A 21960-nucleotide genomic window follows, 5' to 3' on the forward strand; every position below is an offset into this window, starting at 1 on the left:
GAGCCGGTGCCCCCAGACAGCCGAGCACCGACGGGAAGTGCAGCCAGAACATCAGCCCTCTGCTCAAGACACCAGAACCCAGGACACCACGACCCAGGAGACCCCGGAGTTCGGGTCGGAGGGGGACACTGACTTTCCGTCACAGCTATCTCCAACACCCTCCACCATCTCAGAGACTATCACCTCAGTTGGACAAATTAGTGAAGAGGCTTCTGAGACAGTCACTGGTGCGCACCACACAGTGGTTCTAATACAGCAGGTGGAGATAGGAGCAGACGAGATGCCCCACAGTCGGAGGGCAGGCCTGCCCCAGCAACCAGCTGCCGCCCAGACGGGTCTCAGGTTCCTGGAACATCCAGTCCCATCCATAGTGCAGGCGCAGGCAGAGACCCAGGGACTAGAGGAGGTGGTGACGACCGGCTTCCAGCACCTGCAGACGCAGGTGGAGGAGTCCATCCGCCTGCAAGAGTAGGGAATGGTGCCGGCCATGCGTGCAACCCAGGCTGAAACGGCACGGGTTGCGTCCGCGGTGGAGGCAATGGGGACGACGTTGTCGGACATGGGTCAACGTGTGCAAGGCCTGGGGCATTCTATGCAGACAGGGGCCATGGCCCAGGACAGGATTACCCACTCACAGGCAACCATGTGCCAGAGCCACCTGGAGATTGCAGCAGCGCTTCTCAGCGTGGCCCAGTCACAGCAGACCATTGCTGAGAGCGTCGGTGGCATTGCTCAGGTGCTGGCCAGCATCGCAGACACAGAGGGAGGTGGTCGAGTCCCAGAGGGAGATGGTCCACTCCCTGTGCTCCATGGCCGCTAACATTCATCCAGCGGGCATCCAGAACTGGTAGCGCCAGGTGTTGGTGGGGCCTCGGAGGATGACTCCGCTCACACCCCAGTCCCATGGAGAAGCCCGGGGACTATCGGGCACCCCGAGGGAGGTGGAGCTGCTGGAGCCTGTGCCGGTGACTACTGCAGGGGAGGTCCCAGAACACCGCAGCACCTCGGACACCCCCCGCTCCTGTCCCTGGTGCATCTGGTGGGCAGCGGGCAGAGCAGGGCGGCATCACGCCACCCCGGACATCCAAAGAGCAGCCAGGCCCATCCAGGCCGGGCCGCCTCAGGAGGCGTGTGCCAACGGGGATCCTTGGTGCAGGGCAGGAGTCACAGCAGTCCCTCCACTCCAGCTGTACCGTCTGGGGAACCACCTAGGTGTAGTGTAAGGGCCCCGTAAGGCCAGAAAGTTACACACCAGTTATGTTGGCACGGGTGCAGGACGCAGTTTAGTTATAGGGACTAGGGCACAGACTGTATAAACCTCTTCACTTTAAACACCTGTTAACAATGTTGAAACTTTCCTCTGTGCTGTCTGATGGATGTTGGGGTGGGGCGGTCAGCGATGGCCACTGGGAGTGAGGGGTGGTAGACGAGTGAGGCCCAGTAGGTGGACCTTGCAAAGCCCCCCCCTCCCCCGACTGTCCCCAGCGATTGGACAGGGCCATGTGATGGACTGGCCTGCTCACATGCAGGCATCACCCAGGTGGAAGGTGCTACTGTGGGCGTGAGTCCCGCGAACATGTCGGGGATCACAGATTGCGCCAAAACAAACGAGTCATGTACACTGCCCGGGTATCGGATGCAGACGTGCAGGATCATCATTTGGTGGTCACAGCCCACCTGGAGCGGTACCACTTACGGTTGGTGAACAGCGGCCTGTTATCTGCTGGTGGCCATAGGGCGACATGCGCCCCATCGATTACCATCACAGAATCACTGAGGCCTCAGAGAATCGGTCGTCAGTGCAGATAATGAGATGCATACTGCACTTCCGGGCCACGCAGCGGGCGCCGCAATTTCGTTGAGTTGGGGGGGTCCGGAGAATTCCGAATCAAGCCTGATTTCAGAGTCAGAGCCGATTTTCTGGCAGATCGTGTTTCGCGATTTTGGCGTTACCTAACAGAGATTCCAGCCCATTGAGTGCGTGTGGAATGGATGCATTCTTTCAGGTTTTGACATTTAAATAGGGAATGACTAAAGATGGCACTTTCAGTTGCAATCACTCCTGGAGCAAAGGATTCTTTCCGCACAGTCTCACAAAATCAACCAAAATAGTGGTGTTTCGGTCCAGTATCCTAGCAACTGTCGGGGTCTGGTCTGGGATTGTAATACTCCCCATGGTTGTCCAGCTGGGTTCACTGCACTCATCGGGTTCCATTCTTATCTATTTAAATCACCGCTAGAAAAACAGCTACAATGGCTTCTCTTCCATCTTGTATACTATTACCCCTGATGACCCCAAGGATCTATCCTTGCCTCTTCCAATTTCTCATCTACATGCTTCACCTGAGCGACACCATATGGAAACATGTCAGTTCTCACACGTATGTTGATGGCACCCAGATTTACCGTAACACCACCTCTCTCAACACCTTCATTGACACAAAATTGTCAGACTCCTTTTCTGCTGTCCGGTATTGGATGAGCAAGAAGTTCATCCAACTAAATATTGGGAAGACTGAAACCCTTGTCTTTGGTCCCCACAACAAACTCTGTTCCCAAGCGCCAAAATATATTCCTCTCGCTGGTCATTGTGTGAGGTTGCATCACACTGTTCACACCTAGTTGTCATATTAAACCCCAGGTATGCTTTCAAACACATATCCGCACCATCACTAAAACCATCTATTTCCAGCTGTATAACACTGCCGGGCTCTGCATCTGCTTCAGGTCATTTGCTGCTGAAACCCTCATCCAGGTCTTTGCTAACTCTAGACTTGACTATTCCAAAGCACTATTGGCTAATCTCCCACGTTTTACCCTCTGTACACCGGAGGTCATCCATACTCTACTCTGTGTTCTAAATCGCAGCAAACTTTCGTCAGCCATCACCCATGTGTTTGCTGACCTACATTAGCTCCTGGTTAAGCAACGCCTTGATTTTCTCATCCTTGTTTTCAAAACCCTCATTACCTCATTTGGCCTATCTCTTTTCAACCTCCTCCAGTCCAACAACCCTATAGGATATTTAACTCTGGCTACTTGAGCATCCCTGATCCTAAACTGCTCCACTATTTGTGGCTTTATCGTCAGCTACAAAGGCCCAAAGCTCCAGCCAAAGCCTCTTCCACTCTACTTCTTCCTCCTTCAAGATAACCATTAAAACCTACCTTCTTTACCCTAAAATTGGTGCGTGGATCAGTGCCAAATTTTGTTTCGTGATGCTGTTATGAAGTGGCTTGGGTCATTTTATTACATTAAAGGCTTTATTATAAATACAATTGCCTGGGAAGGTCTGCATGTTAGCTGGGTTGGGGCAGGTGTGCGTGTGTGGCTACTGTTTCTCGGAAAAAGATTCTTAACTTTTCTTCCTGCTGTCCTCGCCTTCCTTTGGATGCTGGGCTTCCTGAGCCATGAGAAACCTTGCCAGTATTAAGGCCGTGAAAGCAATAACACCTGAAGAATGCAGTCTTGCTAAAATATTCAAATGACGGTCCCCCCTTATGAGGGTGGGCTGTTTGGCCCTCTCTGTTAAAACCGGAAGTTTGCAGGTTGTGTTTCAGTTCAAAAATGTTTATGTTTCAACTGCTCTCCTAACCCAAAACCATCTGTTTTTGGGAATTAAAATTATCCTGCAGGCTCCAAATTTAACTTGGGGCAAAAATTAATGAGGGACTGCAAAACAGGATGCAATCCTTCCAAGAGATTCCAGTGGTTTATCTTGCACTCATCCCATGTCAAAGAAGCATGACTAGAGCCAGGATGAGGATCTTGGGATATCCCAGGAATTCCACCTATTAGGCTTTCAGTAGGCCTCAATGGAATTCTCAACTAAGAGTTGGATAGCGTTCCATGAAAGTCCCAGGAAAAGGTTTAAAAAGTCTCCCAAACAAACATAACGTACCCTGAAGGAGTCTGATTATCTTGGTTATGCTCGAATTTGGCTCCTTTAGGAGCAGATGAATTCTTAAACTCCCTTTTGTCTTTGGTCTAGGTTTGGCCTTGGAAACCTCAAGTGAAATGGTTGCAGTACTTTGAAGGACAGATCAGAGTAGCTGCCTACAGGCGCCAACAGTCTACCCCAACCATGGTAATGACACTATTACTGCAATTCTGAACTTGGTCTCCATCTTTGGGGATCAGTGGACTAAGGCCTACTTCACAACACTTCCACAAATGGAGCAGGTCGATTGGATTTTCAAACCCAGTGACTTTGGTGTTTCGGGAATCTGAATCCAGAACTTCACATAACTTGGTAATCTCTCTCAGGAAATCTCTGAAATGACAGTTATAATGAAACATAGGAACAGGAGAAGGCTAAGGCTTCTCACGCCTTTTTAGCTAGTCAAACACAAAAAGACCACTACAGTGTTACACAACATGTACAAACATTCAGAATGTCTCACGTTATTGAGATTCCTCTCTTTCTTTTAGCTTTTCCCATGTTACATAGTTTCACCACAATGGTTGATCCCCTTCTCCATTCATATCAACTTATCATTTTTGGGATTTGGCAGGTGCTTTTAGAGCCAGATGCAGTTCCTGCCTCCAACTCTCCCCATTGCAGGCTGGGGACCGGCACCCGTTCATGCTGGCTGGCCTGGTACCAGTGGCTGGATTCTTCCATGGCCATCAAGTCCTGGTGTGGGACTTGAAACCTGGGGCATTCTGACTCAGAGGCAGAGGTGGTATCTTGAGAAAAGATATACACTGAAAGCGAGCAGGTGACCTGCTCAGTGTTTATAGAATTGATTGCCAGGAAATTTGAGATAGCTTCTTCCTTTTGGGGAAGAAAGGTTTGTAGCTCCCCTGATAAAAAAATCTTATGAGTGCAGAGCAACTTCCCATCTGTTCACAACCCACTCCCAGACACATATGGCACTGAAGTACCAATATGTTGCTGTTAGATTTTTATTTGCTGTTAAACTGCAAAATGACTTACCAAGTTGCTTCAATAAGAACCGCGTTTCACTCTTTAACTTGCCTTTCTTCTCGAGATTGCCCTTCGACCTGTTCTTCCCACGCTCCTTCGAGTCACTCAGTTTTCCTTTTGTTTTTTCCACAGAATATCCTAGGACAGAGAATCCGACATAGAATTTCGAAAAATCTGCTAAAATGGCGGGTTACTATTTTCATTTAATGGAATGTAGGTTGTGGAAGCAGGATGAAGGTCTTGCATGAATATTACAGAATCAGTATAAGGATCGAAATCTGAATTTAGTCAAATGGATTTCAGGTCACAAACTGAAACAACTCACTGGAGCACTAATGTACAACTTTACTGAGCAGCAGGACATAAAATTATATAGAATTTACAGTGCAGGAGGACATTCGGCCGATCGAGTCTGCACCGGCCCTTGGAAAGAGCACCCTACCCAAGCCCACACCCCCACCCTCCCCGTAACCCCAACCTCTGTGAACACTAAGGGAAATTTAGCATGGCCAATCCACCGAACCTGCACATCTTTGGACTGTGGGAGGAAACCAGAGCACGCGGAGGCAACCCACGTAGACACGGGGAGAACGTGCATACTCCGCACAGACAGTGACTCAGTGGGGAATCGAACCAGGGACCATGGAGCTGTGAAGCAACTGTGCTAACCCCTATGCTACCGTGCTGCAATTGTCCGAGCAATCTTTCTCACGATGCTGTGGGGTAATACTGAGTGAGGTCAGGGAAGGAATCCATTCTTATCAGGAGTCACGACAACTTCTTAGTAGCTAATTTAGCTCTTAGAGCAGGTTGTCTGGCTTTCCGTTTTCTTGGCGATAGTGGGAGAAAATAAATGGATTTGTTTTTCAATTATTTTAGTAAAACTTCAATGCATTCTCTGAAGGGAGGAACAAGAGCAGTATAATTCAGACATAATAATACACTGTCATACTTGAAAATGAGTCATTATAATATCACCCAGGCCGAGCTACCGAGAAAAGCATGAGCTATTGGATGAAAAGCACAGGAGGATGATTTATCAAACAATCAAGAAGGCACAGAACAGATGACCAGGTTTAATTATTTAAGGCTCTGCTACCTTCAAATGTAGGTAAGATTTTACAGCTTTATCAGAGAATGGCTTTTAAGTAACCAACTTGTGAATAGCCCTTAATTTCCTTCATTTTACTCACATCAGAAATTTATAATTGCTTATCAGCAATAACCTGCTGTTGAATAATTATGTGCAGATTTGCACCTACAAATGGAAGCTTGCCCAGGTTGTGAGATATCTCAGTTTTGATTTGCTGCAATTCAATGAATTTATAAATAAAAGACAACTTAGAAAAAGTGACGGTTCCGAATGGAAGCATGGTCATGTCTAACCTGGATAAATTAACAGAAATGAATAGGAAGTTGTTCACAGAAGGCTGCTCAGGATTTTCAATTTTGAACTCATCCACAAGAGTTCCGCGTTGACTCCCCTGGATAATCTGATGTAGACCTGTGCTACATGCCCACAGGTTGCTGGATCAGTACTGACCTGGCTAGTCTCACTCAGGGTAGCATTGGGAGCAGTGTATTTGTGACCATTGCCCATGAGCTAAGGAGAGTAAAGATCAATCTGCATTTCCCTGTGTGTGCCTGCGTGATTGCAAGCATGGGCTGAGCGGCCGCGCGGTAATGGCAGAGTCCCGCCGGCGCCGTCCACGCCTGCTCACAGCCGGCGGGAACTCTGCGCGCAGGGTCGGGGGGGTCGCCCTGTGTGTGTGCGTATGTGTGTGTGTGTGTGTGGGGGGAGAGGAGCCTCCGATGGGGTCTGGCCTGCGATCGGGGCCCACCGACCGGCAGGCCGGCCCCTCCAGCCTCGCCCCTATTTTGTTGCGCGGGCGCCCCCTGAATCCCCACGCCATGTTGCGTTGGGGCCGGCGCATTGAGGAAGTCCCCCGCGCATGCGCGGGTTGGCGCGGCGCCCAGTTGGCACTGGGAAAGGAGGCTGGGATGGCGTGAACCGCCCCAGCGCCGTGCATCGGTAGTGTTCCCACCCGTTTCACACCGGCACGGACACTCTGCCTCCATTTCGGAAAATCCCACCCAGGGTTCAGGTCAACTATAGGTGGTCAAGTACCTTGCTAATAAATAATGGATGTTATTGCTGGTGCCAATGGTTCCCGTATGGTTCAGCGCCTTCAGTAGAAAAGAGGAAGAGAGGAGGAAATAAGGGTTAAAAAAATTCTGGTCGCAAAACTAAATGGTGTATTAACACTGAAGGATAGAAAGCCTGTTCCTATGGCTCTCTTAAGTCAGGAAGACTGCCCATGGCAGGCGAAAGCCCACACCTCTCCATTCCTTTGTACAACTCATGATGTGGAGATGCCGGCGTTGGACTGGGGTGAGCACAGTAAGAAGTCTTACAACACCAGGTTAAAGTCCAACAGGTTTGTTTCAAACACGAGCTTTCGGAGCACGGCTCCTTCACCTGAAGAAGGAGCCGTGCTCCGAAAGCTCGTGTTTGAAACAAACCTGTTGGACTTTAACCTGGTGTTGTAAGACTTCTTACTTTGTACAACTCAGTGATACTCCTTCCCTCCAAAAAAGCTTTTAAAAGATCAATTTATATCGTACCTTTCAAATTTTCAGCATGTCCCAAAATGCTGCAGTGGCTTCATCATAGAATGGTTACAGCAAATAGCCCTGCAAATATTTTTCCTTTACATGCTATAAAATTCACTTCTGAAAGCCACGATTGAATAAGCAATAAGATAAATGATCAGGTAAGTCATATTTGGTTGAAAGGTAAATATTGGCCAGTATACCACAACAACACCCTGCTCTTCTTTGAATGCTGCTTTGGGCTCATCTCAACCACTTGAAAGAGCATATAGGACCTCAGTTTACAATTTCCTACGAAAGGTAGCACAGTTGGTGCAGCACTCCCTCAGTACTACATCCAGGTGACAGCCTGGATTATTGGCTCAAGTCCTGAAAATGGATCTTAGAACCAGGACCTTCTGACTCAGGTGTGCATGGAGCCGTCACTAAGCTACGGCTCACATCATGAATAATGAACAATATCAATACAGAAACCTATCAAAGCAAAGTGAAGCGATCATGAAAACTGTCCCGTATCCCATCACACAAGCAGAGAACTGGTATTCCAGTTAATTTTCATAAAGAGTGCCCAAATTGAGGAGACTCTAGCCCTAATTTTAACTTGGGCAAGAACTGGGCAACTATGGACCAAGGTGGATAGCAAACCAAATGCCGTAAGCCTTGAAACCAGCGGCCTATCACGACTATGACAGTTGTCAATCATTTCCATATGTTTTCCAGATTGCTCTCCATGAAGAAAGAAAACGTGTATTGATACAGTACCTCACCAAATCCATGGGATATTCCAAACCTCTTCAGAACTAATGAATGAATTTTGAAGCGTGACCATTGTCATTATGCCGACAGAAAAAGGAGCTATTTGCGACCAACATGGTCGTAAACCTGCAGTAGTGCTTGGGATTTTCATTCTGATTTCTAGGCATAAAGCCTTGCCAAGTGACCGGCCTGAACATGGGCAGCACGGTAGCACAGTGGGTAGCACTTTTGCTTCACAGCTCCAGGGTTCCAGGTTCAATTCCCGGCTTGGGTCACTGTCTGTGCGGAGTCTGCACGTTCTCCTTGTGTCTGCATGGGTTTCCTCCGGGTGCTCTGGTTTCCTCCCACAAGTCCTGAAAAATGTGCTGTTAGGTCATGTGGACATTCTGAATGCTCCCTCTGTGTACCTGAACAGGCACCGGAATGTGGCGACTAGGGGCTTTTCATAGTAACTTCATTGCAGTGTTAATGTAAGCCTACTTGTGACAATAAAGATTATCATTATTATTTAAATGACTTGAATGCTGAAAATATGACAGGTTGAAGCTAGGTTAGCTGGTGCATCATATGCACCCGGGGTGGGGGAGTAGCTGGTGCGTCATATGCACCCGGGGTGGGGGAGAAGAGGAGGAAAGAAGGAAGAAAATTGCCCGTTATTAATCAATGCTATATCTAAAGCTGCAGCAACTCTTTTCGCAGACAATTAATTTTACTCTTTAAAATTAAATTACAAAATCTGAACAGAAGATCTGATCCTTACTTTAAACACTGAAAAATGTTTAAGCAATTCTGAATAATGTGCACAATTCATTCAGCAATGTTTTAATATCTCCTGGGATTGGGTCTCTATTGACACATGAAAGGAGTTTCACAGTTAAAAGTGCAATTACTTTCAGCAAGATATTCTAAAGGAACATCAGGCACTTATCAAATCTTTCCACAGACTGACCTTTGAGCAGCAGCCTGATGCTAGTAAACATAGTTAGTCTATCAATTAGCTCTACTGCAGACCAGGAACTACAAACCCAAACAGCATCAATTACAAAGTTCTTCAACGTGAAAGCAACACAGGCACATAACAAATACTGTCTATTAATTCAGAGTCCCAAGGTGCCCATGCCTTGACCACTGAAAATTACAAAGGAGTAGAAATGATTTAAACACAGACACTGATGATGCAGCCAGACAGATTTCTAATATCTTAAAGGGTACAACATAGTTCCTGACCGTATATTTATTGATATATTGAATTAACCTACAGCATTGGGAGCAATTGTGTTTTTGGAAGGTGGAACAATTCTCTGAAAAGGCTATGCAGCAGGTTCTCAGCTGTTTTGTGGCTAAATGCATGAAGATTGATGCGATACCAAGTCACAAAGACCAGGAAGATCACAGATTGTTGCCGAGTTAGTCAATTTTTACAGAAAAATAAACAAACTTATATAAATACTCAAATTATTATGGTCTATAAATAGGCAACATTCTTCATGCAAGCAAAACAAAAAATGATTGTTTTTCCCAGTTTCCTGTTAGTCTGTCACGGCTATCAGGATAATTACCTCATTCAGGCAAGAAAAGACATTAATTACTACTTGGTTATATCAAAATACTGAACTAATTCATACATAGTGTTCATATTCCAAAATGTTAATTATACTGTCACACAGCAGATCAGGTAACCCTGATTGACTGCGGCACAGGTATATTGGTTGGGAAGAATTCTAGTGGCAAGCTTATCGAACACAGAAACATCAGCTAAGAATTATTTTACAGTCAGAGCATCTTCATTGAAACTAGTGGTCGAATGGTTCGAAATTAAGGCTTCTAGGACATGCCATCAATGGGCAATGATTGGGTAAATGTGAAATGGCTTCCCAAATAGCTCAATTAAATTATAAGCCGAGTGCCTAAACCATCTTGACTAGGAATGACTTTGGTACCATTCTCCAGTTCATTTTGAGTTAACTAATCATAACTGGAGTACAGTAAGAATTCATAATCATAACTGGGGCAGCAGTTGAAGCCATATAATTGGGTTTTGCATCTTTGAATCACGGGGTTGGGGGAGTCGGTCAACAGTCCTTCTTCTAACCACTTTCACGATCCTTAGTGGAGATGCTCAGTTAGTGAGGACAGGATGAGGCTCCGCATGAATTCCCTCAGTGGCCTGCTGACACTTGCTGTCTTATTTAATCACACTTATTTTTCATATTCATCCATGGATGTGGGCGTCAATGGCAAGGCCAGTATTTACCGCTCTCTGCAGGAAAAATTCAGCTAGTCCTTTCCCGCTCTTTCCCCATTGCCCTGGAAACCTTTCCTACAGACGCTTATCCAATTCCCTTATAAAGGCCACGATTGGGGGGCAGCACGGTGGCGCAGTGTGTAGCACTCCTGCCACACGGCAACGAGGTCCCAGGTTCGATTCCGGCTCTGGATCACTGTCCGTGTGGAGTTTGCACATTCTCCCCGTGTTTGCGTGGGTTTCGCCCCCACAACCCAAAGATGTGCAGGTTAGGTGGATTGACCACGCTAAATTGTCCCTTAATTGGGAAGAATGAATTGGGTACTCTAAATTTATTTTTAAAAAAGAAAGCCACAATTGAATCTACCTCCACTGCCCTTTTAAGCAGTGCATTCCAGATCTAACCACTTTCTGTGTAAAAATGTTTCTCCTCAGGAAAGGTGATCCACCATCTTGAACCGCTGCCGGCCATGTGCTGCAGGTGCACTCAAGAGTGGCCAGGGAGGGCGATGCAGGATTTTGACCAAACCAAGGTGAAGGAATGGTGAATAGATCCAAGTCAGGATGTTGCATAACTCTGAAGGGAATTTGTAACACTCTGTTCCCATATGCCCGGTGTGTTCAGCAGCTTCTAATAATAATAATAATCTTTAGTAGTGTCACAAGTAGGCTTACATTAACGCTGCAATGAAGTTACTGTGAAAACCCCCTAGTCGCCACACTCCAGCGCCTGTTCGGGTACACTGAGGGAGAATTCAGAATGTCCAATTCACCTGACAAGCACGTCTTTCGGGACTTTTGGGAGGAAACCAGAGGAAGCCCACGCAGACACGGGGAGAACGTGCTGACTCCACACAGACAATGACCCAAGCCAGGAATTGAACCCGGGTCCCTGGTGCTGTGAAGCATCAGTGCTAACCACTGTGCTACCGTGCAGCCCATAATAAAGAGATAGAGGTCATAGGTATGAAAATGCTGTTGAAAAAGTCCTGGAAAGTTGGTGCCGTGCATCTTGTAGATGGTGGATATTGCTGCCACTGGGCATTGGTGGTGGGGGAGTGAATGCTTAAGGTGGTGGATGGGGTGCCGATCAAGTGGACTGCTTTATCATGGATGGCATTGAGCTTCTTGAGTGTAATTGGAGCTGAACCCTTCCAGGAAAGTGTAATTTATTCCACCACACTCCTGAGTGGTACCTGCAGATGGTGGACAGGCTTTGGGGAGTCAGGTGAGTTACTCACCATGGAATTCCCAGCCTCTGACCTGCTTTTGTAGCCAGTGTTTATGTGGCTAGTATAGTTCAGTTTCTGGTGAATGATCTCCCCCCCCGGGAGGGTGTCCATAGTGGCATTTTTGACAATGGTAATGCATTCATGGGGGGACTTTCCCGAGTTGGAGATAGTAATTTCCTCACAGTTTTGCACAGGAATGTTATTTAACACTTATCAGCCAAAACCTGGATGTTGTCCAGGTCTTGCTGCTTGCACGCCTGCACTGTTTCACTACCTTGTGAGTTGCAAATGGAACTGAACAGTGTGCAAATATCAACAATATCCCCACTTTTGACCTTATGATGGATGGAAGGTCATTGATAAAGCAGCTGAAGATCGTTGGGCAGCAATGAGTTATGCCCAAACTAAACATCGGTGAAGTTATTGGTAAGTGTTGTTTTATGAGCACCAGTAATGACCTCCTCCTTCACTTTGTTGATGATTGGGAGTAGGCTGATGGAATGCCAATTGGCAGAATCGGAGTTGTCCTTCCTTTTGTGAACAGGACATAGCTGGATGATTTTAACAATGCTGGGTAGATGCCAGTGCTGTAGCTGTACTGGAACAGCTTGGCGGTTGGGGCACAGATAGCTCTAGAGCAGGACCCCAGCACTACAGCCAGAATACTATCAGGCACAATAGCCTTTACTGTATCAGTGCACTCAGCCATTTCTTGAAACCACATGGAGTGAATCTTGTTGGCTAACAGCCTCCCCGAACAGGCGCCGGAATGTGGCGACTAGAGGCTTTTCACAGTAACTTCATTGAAGTCTACTCGTGACAATAAGTGATTTTCATTTTTCATAAAAGCCAGTTCCTATGATGCTCGGAACCTCAGGAGGAAGCTGAGATGGCTCACTGACCGAGCACTTGACTGAAGATAGTTCCAAATGCTCCAACCTTGTCTACTGGACTCAAGTGCTGGGTTCCATCATTATTGAGGGTAGAGGTGCTGCTCTTAGAGCCTCCACATCAGCTTCAGTAGGTTAGAAACTAATTTTAGGAATGCCTTCTGCTGCTCTTGGCATGCTCCCCTGCACCGAACCAGGATTGGTCAACTGACGTGATGGTAATGATAGAGTGAGAGATATGACAGGCCATGAGGTGACAGTTTGTGTTTGAATAAACTCTGCTGCTATCGATGGCCCAATCCAGTACCTTGTCAATGCCCAGTTCTGAGCTGCTGGATCTGTTCTGCATATATCTAATTAATAATGGTGGTTGTGCCATATATGACATGGGTGTTCTCAGCTTAAAGACAGGACTTCATCTCCACAAGACAATGTGATGATCACTCCTACCAGACAGATGGGCCTGAGACAAGTAGACCTGTGAGGCCAAGGTCAAGTTTTCCCCTTGTGTTTGTTTCCTCACTAGCTGCTGCAAGCCAAGCATGGCAGCAATGACCTTCATATCTCGGTCAGCTCAGTCAGTGATGGTGCTATCAGACCATTCTGGAGGATGGGCAATTGAAGGAATATTTAATAATGGCCTTTAGGATAAGAACAGATAAGTAAACACCAGGTACAGGTCCTTTGAATGATGAACCAAGTAAAGGTGGTTATCAGAGATGACATTGAGAAGGACAGGCTTGTTTGATTGTTTTAGGATAAGGTCCTCATAAAACAGCAATGTAGCATGCCAGATGGAGATAGTCCGTCTCTGTAGCCTGTTATGGGTTGATATCTCTATGTTGCTCCTCCCTACACTTATTCCTGTAAAAGGGGAAATGCCTTGGGGGCATCCCCACTGTGGCAATATTGCAGATGCCCAAAGAATGGGGGTGTTAAAACACTTGAAATAAAAACCTCTTTAGCATCTAGTGCTGAGGAGAAATTGAACAAACCGCCCCCCCCCCCCCCCCCCAAGAAAAAGCTTAAAAACCTGGTTGACAAACCATGAAGCAATTAGGTCCCTTTAAATGCATTTCCACCTACAGTACATCCCAACTAAGCCAGGATGCCTATTTTATATGGCGGCAAGGTTTTTGATTCAGAGCTTTTCCCCTGAAATTGCATCGGTGGCTAAATTATATTACTGGGGCCTCATTAAAACGATGGAACTGGGAAACTGACTAATTCATCCAGTGACTCATAAAGAGATAAGTGGCAAATTAGGTGCAAAATAAGAGGCCACGTTGTAATAAATCTGTTCCCATATTTCTAACTGGTTACTATTTATCAAGCGAAATCAATCAGAGATGCTACCCTTGTGTATTATTTTCTGCGTAACGCGAATGGCACGATCCAATGGACATGCCAGCCTATGACTGGATCTAACATTAGTTTCCACCATGCCATTAATATTAAAGCAATTAACTGTGCGCAAGGTCCACGTTCACACAACCAGGCAACATCGGAGATGGATGACCAAATTTAAAACACTAAAGTTCCAAGGTGCTGGGATTAGCATTCAGAAATACCAAGGTAATGGTAATCAATTCAAAAATATGGGTGAAAATTGGCTACGACAGATCTCTGTCCACTTAGCACTTCAACTAATCTCCCGGTGGCACTGTGGCCTCACGGTGCAGAGGTCCCAGGTTCGATCCCGGCTCTGGATCACTGTCCGTGTGGAGTTTGCACATTCTCCCCGTGTTTGCATGGGTTTCGCCCCCACAACCCAAAAATGTGCAAGCTAGGTGGATTGGCCACGCTAAATTGCCCCTTAATTGTAAAAAGATGAATTGGGTACTCTAAATTTAAAAAATAAATAAATAAAATGGAGGCTGGAGGCAGCACAAGTTTGGCAACAAAAAGAAAATTAACAGTGCCAATTTCAAAATCAACTTTGTCTGATGCTTCCCTTATACTGATGCATCAACAAAATGACATCAGTATGCAGCTAAACACAGGCTTAATGCAACATTCCCATGCATCGCAGAGCCCTTCAAGAACATCTTGATAACACCAGGCCTAATTATGAACTTTCATTACCAAAGTTAGAAATTAATAGGTAAAAATCTATTAAAATATTTTTTTAAAAAATTCTTACACTACATCTCAGGGCTCACTTTGTTTCTCTAGTTCTTCTATTGTTTATGTCTTGGGAGTTTCTTCTGCATCTGCACCCACATTACAGTGCATCTGGGAGCACATCAATCAAATGGATTAGAATAGTGTGAAACTTTGACTGCAAGTGAATCACGTGCAGAACTACAATATTTTTGCCCAGGTCCCCTCAATCTTTTACATCTGTCCAACAAATCCTCTCAACACAGGGGTCTCCACCCATAGATCAGTTAAATTAGAGTATCCTCCAATTACACTTGTTCATGATAAAGTGGGCGACAAGAGAGGCGGAGAGATGGGGGTTGGGGGGGTCAAGTACTGGCGACCAGACTTTTTAAGCATGGCTGGGAACTGTAACCTTTCAGGCCCTTTAATTATCCTTACCAAAACGTTCATACTGCACCTCATCCTGACACACTTGCCACTTTGTCAAGCCTCTCACAGCTTGCACAAACTGACAACTATTCAATTCTGCCAACCACAACAGCCAAACAGATTGCACAACACTCAACAGCACACTTCCAACTCTCTTGCAGGACAAGGTAGTGCACAACTGGAGGCAGCAGGGGCTTAGCCAGGGGACAGGCATTCCTGTGTGATTTAAGCTTCTGGGGTTGTTGGGGGGGGGGGGGGGGGGGGCAGTGCTCACTAAATTAGAACAATATTGTTGAAGCCATGTTCAGCAGCTGGACTGAAACTCTTGAAAATGGCAACATTCATAATCCAGCTCCCCCTCATCCCACAATTTTGCGGATGGAGTAAAATCACATACCTTTTACTTCCTCTCCCTCACCATAGTCTTACCTCCTTGTCATTATCTTTCAGGTACTCATGAACTCTGGTCAGGCAATGGAAGGTACAGCAAGATGGCAAGGATGAAAAGGGCACAGCACTGTCACTTGATTTCAGACATATAAATTATACATCTGAAAAATAAATGAAAAACTGAAACAAATTTTAGAATGTTTTGCCCTCAGCGGTTTAAAACATTTTCACTCCTTCCATTTTCTTTTGTCCTCTTGCATCACCTACCCTGTCAATGCTGTCCTGAAAGCAGCCACTACAGGGCAATATTTTTATTCATTCACCGGCAACACCAGCCCATCCCTAATTGCCATTTGAGAAATTGAAGTGAGCCTCTTCCTTGAGCTGATGCAGTCCTTATGGTGAAGAAACTCCAACAGTGACCAATTCCAAAGCAGTTCGGTGAAACTAGCTAGACCATTTCAGAGGACAGCCAACTACATTTCTGAGAGTTTTATATCATTGCGAAGACCACCCATTTCCACCTATGTAACATAGCCTGACCTTATTCCCATTGCAACGCATCTGCTGCTGAAATCTTCATTCAAGCCTTTGTTACCTCTAGATTTGACTATTCAAACATATTCCTGGCTGGTTGCCCACATTTGACCTTTTGTAAATTTAAGGCAACCCACAACTCACCAGCCTGTGTGTTAAGTCGCATTAAGTCCCTATCACCCCTGTACTCGCCGGCCTACATTAGCTCCTGGTAAAGCAACACCTTGATATTACAATTCTCACCCTTGTTTTCAAATCCCTCAATGGACTCATCCTTCCTTACTTTTGTAAACTCATCTCGCCCCAGAGCCCTCCCAAGATATCTGTGCTCAAATAAATTTGCCTCTTGTGCATCCTCAGTTTTAACTGCTCCACCATTGGTGGACGTGTCTTCAGTTGTCTCGGCCTCAAGCTTTGGAATTCCATCTCGACATCTCTCTGCCTCGTTCTTTGCTCTTCTTAAAACTGACAAAGCTTTTGGTTGTCTGACCTGATATGGTTGACCTTATGTGGATGAGTGGATCATACTTTGCTTTATAATACTCTTGTGAAGTTCCTTGGGATGTTACATTATTTTAAATATGTTATCTAAGGTATTGTGGTTGTTATTATTGTTGGGAGTCTCATATTAGGCAGACCAGATAATGATGATAAATTTCCTTCCCTAAAGGACAGTCATGAACCAGATGGGTGTTGATGACAACGTAATAGTTACATAGTACAAATGTATTCCAAATTTACTTAATTAATACTGCAAGGGCAGCCCAGTTTTACTTCCAGTGTTTATTCTTTGCTCGCTGGGAACTAACAGGATTTTGCTTAGTCAAAGGCTGACGTTCAATCTAATTTCATCGCTGCAGGAAAAGTTTTGATTCTCAGTAGCTACAATCACCTGACCCGTGGATTCCCAAAGCTGTTCCGCAAACTAGCTTCCCGTTAGGGGGTGTCGCTCTAATCTCCAAGGCACCTGCTTCCTCTACCCTACTATCACCATTCCTCTTCCCAAAGGGCAGCTCATTGCTAAGGTCTGCCTCGAGGTCTGCTTCCACCTTACACTTATTCAGCACTGCTACCACAATTAATTTTTTAGCTGATGCTGTAGCTCAGCATTATGTACACTCTAACCCCCCACACCGGGCACCTACGCGCTCCCGCCAAACCACGGGGAAATGGCACCCTAATACTTAAAACCCAACCTCCTCGCTGCTAATTCACATCACTGCCTGTAGAAGTTAGTCAACACAAAGCTTATAGTGAGCACAAATTTCAAGTTATGAATTAATTCAAAACAAGCAGAAGATTGCACAACCAGCTGCTTCGCATAATTCTGAGTTTGCTCACCAGCTTGACTAGTATGTGGTCAATCTTGCTTGTGAACTATAAACATTATCAAGCTGTCTGGTGTCCACTGTGTGGAGTTCAAAACGCGGATAAGGGAAACTTAAAAATAACAAACACCCACGTAGAACAAGATTAGATGGCCCCACGTCACTCTTTGCAATTAGCCTCAACCCTGTTGTAAGAAAATGTACAACTGGAATTGTACAGCAATCACAGGAAGTACGTGACGTCATCCAAAATTTTCCATCTATGATCTGGCACGTACACAACAACACAAAATTGGAGTTAACGCATTCAATGCTTTCAGCAGCATGCGGTGATATGGTACATTTAAGCAGGAACCCCCATTTCACACAGCTGGAGTTTCTATTTAGCTCTCCCCTGCATATTACAGACATAGTGTATACACAGGGCTGCTAATATTTTGAACAGAGAAGAGACACAAAACATATAGCTTCACAAGTAAACACAAATCAAAGCTATGGGCAGTGGTTCATAGATATCAACATCATGTCAGTCAGTAGTAGCACGCTAGGTTCAGAGTAAAAAAAATGGGGGTTTAAAATCTAGCCAATTAGGCAACTTAAGCACATAATAGAGCCAGTGCAGCACTGCAGGACGGTCCACTGCAGTCCTGTCATCTCGGGGGTCAGAGAATCGCCCGGGGCCGGCGTCAATCTCGCCCCCGCCCTGTCCCGAATTCTCCGCCCCCTGAGATTCGGCAGGGGTGGGAATCGCGCTGCGCCGGTCGGCGGGCCCCCCGCGGCGATTCTCTGGCCCGCGATGGGCCGAAGTCCCGCGGCTGACAGGCCTCTCCTGCCGGCGTGGTTTAAACCACCCACCTGACTGGTGGGATTGGCGGCGCGGGCGGGCTCCGAGCGATCTGACCCTGGGGGGGGGGGGGTGCCCCCACGGTGGCCTGGCCTGTGATCGGGGCCCACCAATCGGCGGGCGGGCCTGTGCCGTGGGGGCACTCTTTTTCTTCCGCTCCCACCATGGCCTTTACCATGGCGGAGGCGGACGAGACTCCCTCCCCTTCGCATGCGCCGGTATGACGTCAGCAGCCGCTGACGCACCAGCGCATGCGTGGACTTACCCCGGCCGGCAAAGTCCTTTTGGCCCCGGCTGGCGTGGCGCCAAAGGCCGTTCACACCAGCCGGCGGAGTTGGAACCACTCCGGCGCGGGCCTAGCCCCTCAATATGAGGGCTTGGCCCCTTTGAGGCGGCCCGACGCCGGAGTGGTTTATGCCACTCCGACACGCTGGGATCCCCCGCCCCGCCGGGTAGGGGAGAATCCGGGGGGGGGGGGGGGGGGGGGGGGTTGTTGGGTTACGGGTATAGGGTGGATACGTGGGTTTGAGTAGGGTGATCATTGCTCGGCACAACATCGAGGGCCGAAGGGCCTGTTCTGTGCTGTACTGTTCTATTCTATTCTATAACCCTGTAACCACAATAACATTTCTGGACACCAAGGGCAATTTGGCATGGCCAATCCACCTAACCTGCACATCGTTGGACTGTGGGAGGAAACAAGAGCACCCGGAGGAAACCCACACAGAAACGGGGAGAACGTGCAGGCTCCGCACAGACAGTGACCCAAGCCGGGAATTGAACTTGGGACCCTGGAGCAGTGAAGCAACTGTGCTAACCACTGTGCTACCGTGCTGCCCCATCCGCAAACTTGACAATAGTACATTGACTTCCTTTGTCCAAGCCATTAATACATATTGTAAATAACTGTGGCCCCAGCACCGATCCCTGTGGCATTCCACTAGTTACAGGTTGACATCCTGAAAATGGCCCTCTTATACCAACTCACTGTCTTCTATTAGTTAGCTAATCCTCTATCCACGCTGATATACTACACCATGGGCCCTTATTGTATGAAACAGCCTTTTGTGTGATACCTTACTGAACACTTTTTGGACATCCAAGTATATTACATCTATTGGTTCCCTTTTATCTATCATTCTCATTACTACCTCAAAGAATTCTAATAAACTTGTCAGGCATGATTTCCCCTTTATGAAGCCATGCTGACTCTGCTTGATTATATTATGTATTTCTAAATGCTCTGGTATTACATCCTTTATAATGGACTTTAACATTTCCCCAATGATAGATGTTAAGCTAACTGGCTTAGAATTACCCGTTTTTGACTCCCTTTTTGAATAAGTTTTGGAGGTTTTCCAATCCTCTGACACATTTCCAGAATTTAAGGATTATAGGAAGATCACTACCAGTACACCCACTATCTTGAGGAGTTGTAGATAGTGTTGAGGGTTGTTGCAGGTTACAGCAGGACATTGACAGGATGCAGAGCTGGGCTGAGAAGTGGCAGATGGAGTTCAACCTTGATAAATGTGAAGTGATTCATTTTGGAAGGTTGAATTTTAATGCTGAATACAGTGTTAAAGGCAGGATTCTTGGAAGTGTGGAGGAACAGAGGGATCTTGGGGTCCATGTACATAGAGCCCTCAAAGTTGCCACCCAGGTTGATAGGGTTGTTAAGCAGGCGTATGGTGTGTTGGTTTTTATTAACGGGGGATTGAGTTTAAGAGCCGCGAGGTTTTGCAGCAGCTTTATAAAACTCTAGTTAGACCACACTTGGAATATTGTGTCCAGTTCTGGTCGCCTCATTATAGGAAGGATGTGGATGCTTTGGAGAGGGTACAGAGGAGATTTACCAGGATGCTGCCTGGTCTAGAGGGCATGTCTTATGAAGAAAGGTTGAGGGAGCTTGGGCTTTTCTCACTGGAGCGAAGAAGGCAGAGAGGTTACTTGATAGAGGTGTACAAGATGATGAGAGGCATGGATAGAGTGGATAGTCAGAAACTTTTTCCCAGGGTGGAAATGGCTGTCACAAGGGGACATGATTTTAAGGTGATTGGAGGACGGTATAGGGGAAATGTCAGAGGTAGGTTCTTTACACAGAGAGTGGTGGGTATGTGGAATGCACTGCCAGCAGAGATGGTGGAGTCAGAGTCATGAGGGACATTTAAGCGACTCTTAGACAGGCACATGGACAGCAGTAAATTGAAGGGGTGTAGGTTAAGTTGATCTTAGATTAGGATAAATGGTCGGCACAACATTGTGGGCTGAAGGGTCTGTACTGTGCTGTATTGTTCTATGGTCTATCTCTGTTGCTACTTCCTTTAATATCCTACGATGCAATCCATCAGGTCCAGGAGACGTACCAGCCTTTAGCCCCATTAGTTTCCCAGTACTTTTACTCTGGTTATTTTATTTATTTCTTTCCCCCCATTTTGCCCCTTTATTATTCAGTATTTTTGGAATACCTTGAAGACTGATGCAAAGTGTTTATTTAACTCCTCTGCCATTTCCTGGTTCCCCATTATTATTTCTCCAGTTTCATTCTCTAAGGGGTCCATATGCACTTTGGCCCTCCTTTTATATGTTTAAAGAAACTCACACTGTCCATTTTTATATGACTTGCTAGTTTATCCATATAGTTTATCTTCTCCCTCATTTTTTTGATTCCCTTTTGTTGGTTTTCAAAATGTTCCCAATCCTCTGTCTTACCACGAATCTTTGCCACACTAACCTTAACTTCCTTGGTTTAAAATGTTTGGTTTAACCCCTTCCTGGAATCCTTCTCCCTCACTGGGTTGTGAGTCATGCACTATTTTCATCTGCCATCGCTGATCAACTGAGTTTTCAACTAAACTCCTTTCCCAGTCCACTTCAGCCAATTATGCCCTCACTCTTTTGTAATTACCCTGATTTACGTTTGGCACAATTGTTTCTGACCCAAGTTCCTCTCAAACTGAATGCTGAATTCTACTGTGTTATGGTTACTATTTCCTAAGGGATCTTTAACTGTGAGAATGTTGGTTGAACCTGCCGCATTACACATTCCCAGATGCATAATAGCCTGATCTCTGGTTGCGTCCACAACATTTTGTTCCTGGAAACAGTTTTGAATACACTGTATGAATTCTTTCTCATGGCTGCTTCTGTAATTTGATTTTCCCAATACGCATGAAAATTAAAATCACATTAACACACTGCCTTATTTACATGCCCCCATTGTCTCCTGATCTATTCTCTGTCCTACAATATAGCTACTGTTAGGAAGCCTATAGACTACTCCCAGCAATGTCGTCTTCATTTTGTTATTTCTTACCTCCACTCATATGGATTCTACACCTTCCGAACCAATATCATTTCTTGCTATTGTTTTTATTCCATCTCGTACAAACAAAACTACCCCACCATCCTTTCCTTCCTGCTTGTCCTTACAAGAAGTCACATTCCCCTGAATATTTAGTTCCAGTTATGATCTCCTTGTAACCACATCTCTATAATGGCTACCGATTAACCTCAATTTGTGACGTTAATTCATTTATTTTGTGCCGAGTACTATGTGCATAAAGAGCCATTAATTTTGCCTTTGTTCCATATTTTCCCCCCTTTGATCTAGTTGCTGCATTTTTTAAAATGTCTGTATACTCTGTCCCTTCCTGTCAT

The 21960-nt window shown here is 46.1% G+C and overlaps 1 protein-coding gene across 12 annotated transcripts in view; it reads right to left on the bottom strand.

The window, feature by feature from the left end:
• The window catches only part of jade2 (jade family PHD finger 2), a 204093-nt gene that overhangs the window by 19442 nt on the left and 162691 nt on the right, over positions 1-21960 (bottom strand). For 10 of the 12 annotated variants that reach the window (XM_038795873.1, XM_038795874.1, XM_038795872.1 and 7 more), the window contains one exon: positions 4940-5068. In XM_038795873.1, coding sequence (XP_038651801.1) covers positions 4940-5068 — 129 coding nt within the window. Of the gene's footprint in view, positions 1-4939; positions 5069-15729; positions 15753-21960 lie in introns of those variants that run through there. The other 2 variants (XM_038795875.1, XM_038795880.1) reach the window with 2 other exon arrangements.

This window comes from Scyliorhinus canicula, chromosome 4, assembly GCF_902713615.1.
Source record: "Scyliorhinus canicula chromosome 4, sScyCan1.1, whole genome shotgun sequence".
NCBI lineage: Eukaryota > Metazoa > Chordata > Chondrichthyes > Carcharhiniformes > Scyliorhinidae > Scyliorhinus > Scyliorhinus canicula.